At 33.2% G+C, this 12,755-nt stretch overlaps 1 protein-coding gene across 3 annotated transcripts in view; it reads right to left on the bottom strand.

Moving 5' to 3' along the window:
* The window catches only part of MLLT3 (MLLT3 super elongation complex subunit), a 298,796-nt gene that overhangs the window by 141,537 nt on the left and 144,504 nt on the right, over positions 1-12,755 (bottom strand). For all 3 annotated transcript variants that reach the window (XM_044660693.1, XM_044660708.1, XM_044660700.1), the window contains exon 3: positions 3,486-3,568. In XM_044660693.1, the coding sequence (XP_044516628.1) occupies positions 3,486-3,568 (83 nt within the window). The remainder of the gene's footprint in view (positions 1-3,485; positions 3,569-12,755) is intronic.

Genomic DNA, 12,755 nt, shown 5'->3' with positions numbered 1-12,755 from the left:
TTCAGCTTTTCTGAAAAGCAATTTGAAACTTTGCCTGAAAAGTTAGTAAACTGGGCATATATCATTTGACCTAATGATCTGACTACTATGCCAACACTCTAGAAAGATCAAAGAGAGAGTAAAAGATCCTATATATACAAAAATATTTATAGCAGATATTTTTTGATGGCAAAGACCTGGAAAAGAAGGGAATACCCATAAATTGAGGGAATGGCAGAACACATTTTGATATATGAATGTAATGAAATATTATCAGGCTGTAAAAGATAAGGGAAAAGATGATCTCAAAGAGACATTGAGAGACTAATATGAAGTGACTCAATATAAGGTAAGCTGAACCAAGGGAACTATTTACACTACAAGAATAATGTAAAAACCAATAACTTTAAAAGATTTAAGAACTCCAATAATTTTATGTTCAACGATTATTGCTACCCAACTCCTGATAGATGGTAGATTAAATATGGAAAATGAAACACATTTTTAGATGCAGTCAATGTGGTTGTATGTTTTGCTTAACTAAGAATTACAAGGATTTTGTTCAAATCCCATGTGTGGACCATAGGAAAAAAGAAACATTTTCTTGTGGCAGCTAGGTGGCTCAGTGGATAGCATACTAGATCTGGAATCAGGAAGACTAATTTTTCTGAATTGGAATCTGGCCGCAAACACTAGCTTTGGGACATTGAGCAAGTCATTAACCTTGTTTGCCTCAGTTTCCTCATCTGTAATATTAATTGGAAAAGGAAAGAGCAAACCACACTAATATCTTTGCCAAGAAAAATCCAAATGGGGTCATGAAGATTCATATATGACTGAAATGCCTAAATAACAAGAAGTTCAAATTCCTCATTTTTGAGAAGTAAAACTTAGACTAAATAACTTAACCAATCACATAAGTGATCTTTACCACAAAAACTCCTATTTTTATTGTATTTCTGTATCTACTATCACTCCATTACATTCCCTGTTACTCAAGCTCCAAATCCTGTCACTAGACTGTTCTTTTTAACCCTTTCCCCACATTTAAACAGTACTCAATTAATTAAGCCAATCAATAGCAAGTGAATTCTAGCTTTGTCTAATCTTTCACAAACACAAGGTCTATTCCATTGCCATCCTCCATGTTAGAAATATCATTAAATTGAATTTCCTGACTTCAAAAATGTCAGGTAAATATCTCAATGAAGATATTTGAGCAGGAATTGGTGACCATTTGCTGGTGATTCTATAAAAGAGTTTCTTATATTTGATGACTTCTAAAGTCCCTTTCAACTCTTGAGCTTCTATGATTTTGGACACCTCCACCATAGAAATCAAAATCTTTCCACAACTACTAGTATTCTTCTACATAGTATTCTATGGTAAGAACAAAAACAAAATGAAAAGAAAAGCAAACCTTCACATAGTAAACAACCTTTGGGTGTTAAGCCTCTTCACATTTATTTATGAGAAACCCTGGAAAATAGATGTAGACTGTATGACTTGCCCCTTACCCGGTTTGACAGTTCCTAATAAGCTAGGAAAGAAGAGCTTGGGATTCATTGAGAAGACCTTCAAGAACCCTGCAACATCTCTTCACAGAGAGGCTCACATAACTATAATGAGCCAAATGAAAATTCAAACCATCAAAGGGTTCAATCTATTCTCAGTGATAATGTGTTGACATAAAATTTTGTTGGTAAAAAGCACTATTATCATTTATTCGTTCATCAGTCTTCAAGCACCTACAATTAGATGATGTTGTGGTAGACATAGATTGCGGACAATAACTGACTATGACCCATTCTGCACCCCCCCCTGGAACTTACCATCTAATAAAGGAAACAAGAACTGTAAGCAAATATTTATAATACAAAGAGGAAGTGAAACAAATGCATGAAGGGAAAAGTGATGTCATCATTGAGAGGGAAGCAAAGATCACATCTAGATGAAAGGATTAGGGAAGACTTCAAAGAGGAAGTAGTGAAAAACCAAGACTGAAGGGCAGGAAGGATTTTCCTTGATTATCTTGACTGAGAAAGCAAGATATCCCAATGAGAAGAAAGTAGGGCCTGGAGTCAATAAGGACTAGAGTCAAATCCAGACTTAAGAAAATTACTAGCTTTATGACCCTGGACAACTCACTTAACTTTTGTTTGCCTCAGGGTCTCCATCTGTAAAAAGTAGATAACAATAGTACCTACCTCACAAAATTTTTGTGAAAATCAAATGAGATAACATTGCAAAGCACAAAGCAGAGCACAAAATAGGTGCTATACAAATTTTAGCTATTGTTGTTATAATTATTATTTTATTAAATCAAGTTCAATAAATACTAAACACCTACCAAGAAAAAAGAATTTTTTTAATTCTCTCAAGAAATAACAAGGAAATAGGAGTCAGAGGTATAATGGATGATATTTGGAAAAATGGAAACGAAAAAGCAAGGATCCAATTTGACTGAAACACAGGATGTGTGAAAGGGAATACCACTGAAAGGAATTAGAAAGCATGGAAAAGGCTGGGAAAGTACAGATGGACATATGCTCTACATACTCTTAAAATCGAGGCTAAGCAGGCTAGACTTTATTCATTGTGCAATGGAGTACCACTGATATTTTGTGAGCAGAAAAATTATATGGTCCAATCTATATAATAGCTAAATTAATCAAATTTGATTATTTGAATAGTAGCATTATACTTGATAGATCAGATGGAGGAGTAAACAGAAAGCTTCAAACACTCAAAAGACATCAAAGATGAATAAATGAACAAATTTTAATTAGATACGCAAAATAATTTACAAACTAGTATTGGTATGACAACATGTGGAATGCATTCAACAGAAAAGTGCTACAAATGACAGTCAAATATAAGGAATTCACTTTAACAGAGATGTCATTATACATGTTCACCAAGGAGGAGAGGGGGGAGTTGGGTGGGGGGCCATTTGGTGGGGAAAGGAAGATTCCTAAAAATACTTTTCCTCACCTACTTTGGAAGAAAACAAGGCAAATCCAGTTCTAAACAATAAACTGTTCTAGGCCTCCTACAACCAAAATAACTTTAAGGTAATTTTAATCTGTTAATGCCTCAAAGTGAAATGAGTTTAATTATATTTATTAACCTCCTCCCAACTAAATATCAAACACCAAAGATGGTTCTTTCCAAGACAAAATCCAGTGGTGCTGCTATCATGAGGAATTAGAATATGAAATTGTAAGAATTAAAGCCTAATTTCCACTTTTGTTATCACATACACAATAATTTTTCCTTCTACAAAATACTTCTGAAGAATTATTATTTTTCCAACTTAAGAAAATTTAAAATCTGAAAAAGACATATCAATAATCTACCTTATATAGAAATGTCTCTCAGAGATATTCTGGTCATTAAAGTATTGGCACAACAAAACAGCTACATAATTATTATATAAAAAGACAGTTGACAGAATTTCAAAGGGATTTTCCAAAGACTGACATAAAAAAGTAAAGTTTACCTACCTTGTTTTTAAAATAAACCTCAATTGGCAAAATGAAACCAGCATACCCAGATTCTTCTACTTTGTAAGGTGGATCTTTGCACACTGCAAAATGGGGAGAAAAAAAATATACATAAATAAAGACATTTTCTCCTTAAGAAGAAAAATAAATATATAGTCAATTAATTTCTTCAACTCTAACCCACTTTCCTAATTCCTTAATCAATCTTTACACAAAGGTTAACTTCTAAAAACTTTATTTCAAACAAATGTTTGCTTTCTTTTTCTTATTACAGCAAAGGTCCCCAGAAATGGGACAGAATAAAACAACAGGTCGCAAAGATATGTGCAGAATAATTTTAACCTGATATCTATCAGTATGCCCCACTTCTTTAACTTAACAAGCAGTTATATGTTAGGTGAGGTGCTAGGTGCTCAGGATAAAGCAAGAATAAAAATAATCCAATCCTTACCTCACAGGGTTTATTATATTCTGTAGGGGGAAGACAATAAAAAGAAAGAATGGAAGGATAAGGGGAAGGGAAATGATGGTAATGAAATTGTGAAACTCAGAAGCTATGCTGTCTAGGAGAGGAATTAAAAAATGGTGGCTGGTCTGAGACCTTCCTTTAAAAAAAGAGGCTCCAAGAAGTGTCACACCATTGGTATTTACATTAGTCACTCCTAATGATATAAATTTAAATTATGTATCCCCAAGCTGAAAGTAAGAGAATATCAGGTTTAGAACTAGAAGATACTGTCATATTGTTTGGTTGTGCTGATTCTTCATGACTCCATTTCAGATTTTATTGGCAAAAAAAAAAAAGAGTGGTTTGCCATTTCCATCTACAGACCATTTAAATATAGGGAAACTGAGGCAATTAGCTTTAAGTAACTTGCCTAGGAATCCACATCTAGTAAGGATCTGAGGCCAGATTTGAACTCAGGAACATGAGTCTTCCTCACTTCTGGCCAGGACTCTATCCACGTTACCACCAAACTGACCAGAATTGACTTTAGATTCTATCAAATCCCCTGATTAAATCTTCTCAATTGGTAGTGAAAGAAATTAAGGCATTGAGCAGTTAAGTGACAAATATTTATTTGGGAGAATGGAGGGGACACGAGGTTGAAGAAAAGGCAGATTTTTCATTAGTTCAAAAAAAATTTTTTTAAGTCACACATCAAGTTATAAAAGGTTAACACAATAGGACAAGCTTTTCACAGGCTATCATGTAATGAAACTTAATCTGGAAGACTTAACTCTCTCACCTCCCAAAAGTACATTTCCAGGCTGCTCTAATCAAATTTCTCAATTCCTCACATAGCCTAATCAATCTAGGTGGCCCTAGACACACTTCATTGTCCTCACTGTCGTTCTTCCCACCAGTTACCCTGCTGCTGGATATCCATTCTTCTTCCTAGTCCTGGGACTACAATCAAATTATTATTGCCATTACTAGAAAAAAGAATCTGTCAAACTACTCCTCTCTGAGTTCAAAAGCTTAGAAAATAAAGCCAGTATGAACACAATCCTTGAACACAAAATTCATTTATGTTCAAGATGTCTAATTCATTCATAAGAATAAAACAATTCTCTAAGCCAATGTTAATTTATTACTTTGTGTGTTTAATCAGTTCTGTGTTTACTCATTCCAGTGGTACTTGAAGAAAGTATTTTGCTAATATCATAAAAGTTACAGTGATTTCAATAGATGGCCTCAAACTAATTCATAATTTTCAATTTTGCATACAAATTATTCTCATTAAAGGAAACAAATATTAATGGATACATGTTATGGCTCAAAGTAATTGATTGTTTTTAACCTTCCAAATGAATTAATCTATGTTATGTTTTAATGGCCTATAGAACATTATTTACAAATTTAAACTGAGTAACATCTACATTCTGTTTTAAATTTTATTTCCCATTAATAATTATGGGAATTAGGGGGCAGCTGGGTATCTTACTGGATTGAGAACCAGGCCTAGAGATGGGAAGTCATAGGTTCAAATCTGGCCTCAGACAACTTCTCAGCTGTGTGACCCTGGACAAGTCACTTAACCCCCACTGCCTCACCCTTACCACTCTTCTGTCTTAGAACCAATTGACAATATTGATTCTAAGGTGGAAGGTAAGGGTTTAAAATAATAATAATAATTATGGGAATTATCTGAAAATACTGTAGGATTTCTCATTTAAGTGATACAATACAAATTTTGTATGAACAACATAACTTTGGATGCAAGTTTCTCTATAATAAGAACAAAGTCAAATGAGGAAACATTTTGTATTTAATTCTTTGAAAAGACTACAAATGAAATAACTTATTAGGAAGAACTTCTAAACCATTTTGAAAAAGAATATTGGACTGAAAAGAATAGACCCTATATTAAATCATAAAGTATTCCCTTCTAAAAGTTACTCCCATAAAGAACCATTTTCTTATTCCCTACTCTCATACTACCCTATTATGATTCTACACTTTCCTAGATGTAGACTCCTAATAATCCTGTTAGTTGCTCAAATTCTTGCCTTTGAATCCCTAATCTAATGTTACTTCTTTCATGAAGTCTTCTCTAATGCTCTCAGATAACAGGGAACTCACACCTTAAATTTTTCATGACTCTCTTTTCTAGTAACTTTAAAAAAATGCTTAATTTCTGACTTAATAATAACTCTAAAAGAGAAGGACAAGGACCAGTCAAACAGTGTTAAATGACTTGGCCAGGATTATACAACAAGCAAGATCTAAGTGGAAAAAATTAGAAATGAAGCATTGTGCTTTTATAATTAAATTTGCATTGAAATTTATGACATTATTTTCCTTTAATATCAGGAACAGGCTACAAATGAATAAATAAATTAATTTATTGTTATTTTATATTAATAAACAAATAAGAAGAATTATGAGTTATGAGTTTGAGAACTGAGAGGTAAAGTGATTGGGTCATACATCCTCTATATATCAAAGACAGAACTGGAAATGGGTCTTTTGACCTTCAACTCAATATTCTTTCTCTATGGATCTTTAGTAACAAAAATAAAATAAAAGCTTGCCCTTCAATTGGGAATGGCTGAACAAATTGTGGTATACGCCGGTGATAGAATACTATTGTGCTCAAAGGAATAATAAACTAGAAGAATTCCATGTGAAATGGAAAGACCTCCAGGAATTGATGCAGAGCGAAAGGAGCAGAGCCAGAAGAACATTGTACACAGAGACCAATACACTGTGGTAAAATAGAATGTAATGGACTTCTGTACTAGCAGCAATGCAATGACCCAGGACAATTCTGAGAGATTTATGGAAAAGAACGCTACCCACATTCAGAGGAAGTACTACGGGAGTGGAAAACTGCTTGAACACATGGGTTGAGGCGGACATGATTGGGGATGTAGATTCGAAACTACCCCACCAATGCAACTATCAACAATTTGGGAATAGGTCTTGATCAATGACACATGTTAAAACCAGTGGAAATACACATCTGCTATCTGGGGAGGGGAATTCGGGGGGGGGGGGGGGTGAAGGGGAAAGTAAGAGCATGAATTATGTAACCATGTTAACTTTTCAAAAAAATAAATATTAATAAATGTTTAAAAAAATAAAAGCTATATATTCAAAATTTTCATAATAGCATTGTATGTGATTTTTTAAGTGCAAGCAACTAAAACACAGAGCAATAAGTGAATGGTTGAATAAATCATGATACATTAAGATAATGGAATTCTATAATGCAATAAAGATCAACAAGTATGAGAATTACAAGTATATATGGAGATATCTTTATGAAATAATGAGAAGGGTGGGGAGGCAGGAGCATAAAAAAAGGAATATACACTAGTTTCAATTCAGATGAAAAAAATTAATCAGACTAAAAGAATAAAGAAGCTTTAAGGGTAATAATAATGACTAATAGTATTGGGTTAACAAAATGCATCAAAAATAGCACATTTTAATGTATTTAGTGAGCACATTAAATGTATATTAAAGTTCAATATTCATTTTTTAAAATTAAAAATCAAGGATACTTCTAGGCTCTTCCCTACTCAAAAAAGATATTATATTAAAAAGTACGCTGCTTATCCAAAAAAATATATATTATAGAATCTAGCAGAGGTATTTACAAAGCTGAGCTAATATGGCCAAAATTGTCAAAAACAGGATTGTCAAAAACAAAACCCAATTACAGTCAACCATGTATTTGGAAAATACACAATTCTGTCAAAATAAAAATTCTGGTTCTTTTTCCACATTGTGTTTAATCAACAAGTCACCATAATCTGGTAGACTTCCATATCTAGTCAAGAGTTTAGAGTTCTGAAAGACTAGTTCCCAAGTGATTCTTTAAGAAATGTTAAAAAGAAATATACCTAAATCTATAAATAAACAGTTTACTCTTGACAGATGATTTATCAAAAAGCAAAATATGATCAAGCTAATCACAACAATTCAACCTGTGGCTTTTGGATCTTAGGACACCACATAGCTTGATTTTATATTAATATATATGGGAGAAGAGGAGATGATCTTGAGAGAATGAAGCACTTAAAAAAAACTGTATAAAGCCAATTACTTTTTTTTTTTAACATCAAAACTCTTACCTTCCATCTTTGGATCGATTGTATCAATTCTAAAGGCAGAAGAAAGATAAGGGCTAGGCAACTGGGATTAAGTGACTTGCCCAGGATCCCAGAGCTAGAATGTTATCTGAGGCTAGATTTGAACCCAGCACTTTCCTTCTCTAAGCCTAGATCTCTATTCACTAAGTGACCTAGCTGCTTCCGCCCCCCCCCCAATGAATTATGAAAATCCTATGAATTCAAACTATATTTTGATTTAAATACAAATTTTAACAAAATGAGAACAATAATATTACATTTGCTCAGACAATCCTACTAAATCTGTAAAGTATAGTTAATGGTTTTTCAATAATTCTTGGTATATGATCAATACGAATGCTAGTATTATGTTGTTCCCCTTGCTTTGCATTGCTTAGTGCAGATTTCACCATGTGTCTTTGGGTTCTTGGGAATATTAACATAATATTCTATCATAATAACTTGCCATAATTTCCTTGATCATCTTGAGACATTGAGCTAAAAACACTCAGATTTCAGATTTTATTGTTCTAAACCTCTATATAGGTCTAAATCCAGGTAATATTTTCCCTCTTAATGATATTTTTATGGCATTGATCTAGAAATGACAATCACATGGACAATAGGGAATGCCCAGTTTTATGACTCATATTATACAGCCTTAAGGCTCTTCAGAAAGATTGTACCTCCAACAATTACCCCAAGAATTATTAAAAAAAAGATTCTTCCCAACCCTGTGAACAACAAAATCTATTATTTTCCTGTTATGGTTTGACTAACATTTAAATAATATTATACAACACCAAATATAAAAATGTAGAAACATTAGCACCCCAGTGTTTTGTGGGATGGAAACTGTGAACTGGTTTTGCCATTCTGAAAAGCAATTTGGAGCTACTCACAAGAAGTGACTAACCTATACATACCCTTTGACCCACTGACACTATTATTACTAGGCTTATAGAACAAAGAGATCAAAGTGGGGAAAAATATGTATATGTGAAAATATTTAAAGGGTTACTTCTTTTAAAGAGATGTACATGAAACTAAGCAGAGGACTTAAAACAGGAAAATGGTTAAACTAATTATGTTATTTGATTATAATGCTATACTATTACAACTGTGAGAAATGATGAAAGGGGTTATATGAAATAATGGAAAATGTAGTAAGCACAACTGGATGAACAATTTATTCAGTAAAAACTTTGAAAGACTTAACTTTGATCAATGCAAGGGCCCACCAAGACTTCTGAGGTTGTGATGAAGCATATCATCTGACAGATGATAGAAGGAGCCATATTTTTTTTATATATGACCAATATGTGAATTGGTTTAGTTCTTCTCTGTGCTCATTTGTAATAAGGATTTTTATGTTTTCTTCAGTGGAGGTGTGGGGGACAGTTTTCAAGGGAGAGAAGAAGAAGCAAAAGGAATGGGAAAAAAAGGGGGAAAGATGATAAGAGTATTTTTAAATGCTAAGAAAAAAGGTCAGAAGGAAACACAGATAAGTACAAAGGCCTTGAAAGGGTGTAGAATTTACCTCACAAAGTGCTTGATCTACTTAGCCAGAAGGAATCATTTTGTTTTGAAAGGTGACATCACTTGAAATTTATCTTTTCCTTATGATAATGCATTATTTCCCATTATTTGTTATCCTCTTATTTGTAGGCATCCTTTATTCTCACATCCTAGAATATAAGTGCCTCAAACTCTTGATTCCTCTCTCATCCTCCTAACCATGGTGGTACTCAATTACCATGGAGTGAATGAATGAGAACAGTAGTATTGGGGGCAGCTGGGTGTCTCAGTGGATTGAGAGCCAGGCCTGTAGATAGGTCCTAGCTTCAAATCTGGCCTCAGACATTTCCTAGTTGTGTAATTGTGGGCAAATCACTTAACCCCCATTGCCCAGTTCTTACCACTCTTCTGCCTTGGAACCAATATACAGTATTGATTCTAAGATGGAAGGAACGGGCTTAAAAAATAAAATAAAATAAAAAGTAAACAAATAGTTTAAAAAGTTAAAAACAAAAAGAACTACAGTATTGTAGAAGTAAGAAAGGTCCTATAGCAAGAAGACTCATTTTTTTACTTTTCTTATCCTTCCCAGGACTTACTACAGTATGGCACTTAGTAGGCATATAAGAGATGCTTCTTGGCAAGTCTGACTAGCTCCATCTGCTATGCCATGCTTCCTCTAAAATGATAAGAGGTAGAGGGCAATCTTTCAGACCTAAATTTGTGAGAACAGAAGAATGGAATAACAAATGGGAAAAATATTTTGAATTTAGAAAAATATAAGATCAAAAAACCTCTTTTTTTTTCCTGTTCCATTTTCCTCTATTTCAGAAGTTACAAAGTGAAGCGATTAACCTTTGATGTGAACACAAATTCTACTGATAAGGGTACATCCGGAAGATAAGTGAACTGTTCTAAAAAGTGATGATCATCTCTTAGCCAGTTAAAAAGCTTACTAAAGGTCAAAGATTCAAAGTGGATACTAAAACTGAATCGGGCTAATCTCGGGAGATATTCTCAAGGATGTTACAATGGGGTTTAGCTTTAATGTATCAATGATGTTGTGATTTTGTTTCCTTTGGGGCAACTTTATATTAAATATGACCACAAATTTTCTTTTAGGACATTCTAAACTTTTGACTTTTACATTTCAACTTTTTGTAACGTATGTGTACTATCTTGCTTATAGAAAGTGCAGTGGAAAAGTCTGAAGTTGTTTAGCAATTTTCAGTCATGTCTGACTCTTCTTGACTCCCTTTTATCAGCAAGGGCAGGGGTTCTGGGCAAAGACACTGAAGTGGTGTGCTATTTCCTTTTCCAGCTCATTTTATACGGGATGAGGTAAATGGGGTTAAGGGAATTGTCTGAGGTCACATTAGAACTCAGGTCTTCCACATCCAGCACTATCTACTGTACTTCCCAAGTACTCCTAGAGTCTGAAGACAATTTAAAACTCTACCTCAAATTCTTATTAGTTCTGTGACCCTGGGCTAATCACTTAATATCTGAATAAATCATTTTCCTCCACTGCTAAATAAGGATCAAGTCATCTACTTTCCAGAGTTATTGTGAGGATCAAATAAAATAATGTTTTTAAAATACTTTGCAAACCTTAAAACAAATACTATATAAATGCTAACTATTATTGTTAAACTCCATTCTGGAGAACCTTGGTTTCTATGAACCAGTCCACACACACACACACACACACACACAAATCCCAAAACCACTGATAGACAATATACACAATAACCATTATAATGGGAAAGGAAATAATATTTATCAAGTATACACAATATTAGTTAACATATAAAACCATGAGAATGTTCTTTAAAATGATCACATGATCTAAAGGGGTTATCTTACAAATTTAAGATCAATTAATGAAATGCCCAGTAAAGTAGGAAGTGCTAGTAGTTGAGAATCTATAGCTGCATAGTATGTGAAAAAAAATTATGTGCACTAATACAGGTCATATATTTAGATAAATTTACTAGGTTTCATTGGTATAATGAACTCTTAATAATCACTAGTATAGTGAAATCTCTCTATCACTGCAAAAAAGACAGTTTTTCTACAATTATTGTCTTATAAAGCTGCCTGGGCTACTAGAAAGTTAACTGACTTAAAGCTAAAGAGCTTTCAAGTAGCCAACTTGAGAAAAAAGGTTAATCCAGGTCTTAAATGCCGAGTTCTCTTCACCACTATACATTATTACCTATCATTGCTTCACATTTATAATGAATATGGGTAAGTGGATATTACTGGAAATCCAGAGGGGTCAAGATATCAAAACAGTGTTTTAATAAAGGGGAAAAAAGAATAAAATTAATGTAAACTCCTCTAGGCTGAAAAGAAAATCCTAAATTGAGGGAAAAAATGCCAATTGATGATTGTTAACTTCTTTGGATTCATATCTCCTCATCCAAGAAATTTAAAAATATGAAGAAAACTTTAAAAACTCTTACTCTCTTAAATGAAAAATATGATCATGTCTAAAGTGACTTATGATCATGAGGTAATACTGGGCAAAATTGTTGGAAGAGAACTTTTAAGTAGGCATTTTGCCTATGTAAACAGGTACCTTTTTTATAATTAATAAGCAATAATCACTGTAGGAACTTTTTCTATACCTTTCAGATGATTCTGTGGACCATAAATATGAAGTCTACTCTAAAATAATGATTATTAATGCCTATTATGTTCTCATATATTTTGATTAAGGATGCTCTTAGTTTATGTTAAAAGTATTCTTATGAAAATAAGAATGTTGGTCAATATTTATTATTTTTCATTTGTTTCTATTCCATCATTAATAAATGGCAGTGATTTTTCAAATATCTTCTTTTTTTCCCTTTTTACAATAGCTTCAGAAGAAATTCATATCAACTAAAAAAAGGTTATTAAGTGCCTACTCTGTGTTGATCAGTTCCTACTCCAAGAAACTTACATACTATATATAAGGAAAATGAATCTATTAAGAAAATCAAATACCTAGGAGTTGTGAATTGATCCAACCATTCTGGCTGGCAACTATGCTCAAAGGGCTATAAAAGACTGTCTGCCCTTTGATCCAGCCATACCATTGTTGGGTTTGTACCCCAAAGAGATCATAGATAAACAGAATTGTATGAAAATATTTATAGCTGCGCTTTTTGTGGTGGCAAA

Source organism: Gracilinanus agilis, chromosome 1, assembly GCF_016433145.1.
Source record: "Gracilinanus agilis isolate LMUSP501 chromosome 1, AgileGrace, whole genome shotgun sequence".
Classification (NCBI taxonomy): Eukaryota; Metazoa; Chordata; class Mammalia; order Didelphimorphia; family Didelphidae; genus Gracilinanus; species Gracilinanus agilis.
Note: the sequence above shows the minus strand (reverse complement) of the source record. Positions and strands in the feature narration are given on the sequence as shown.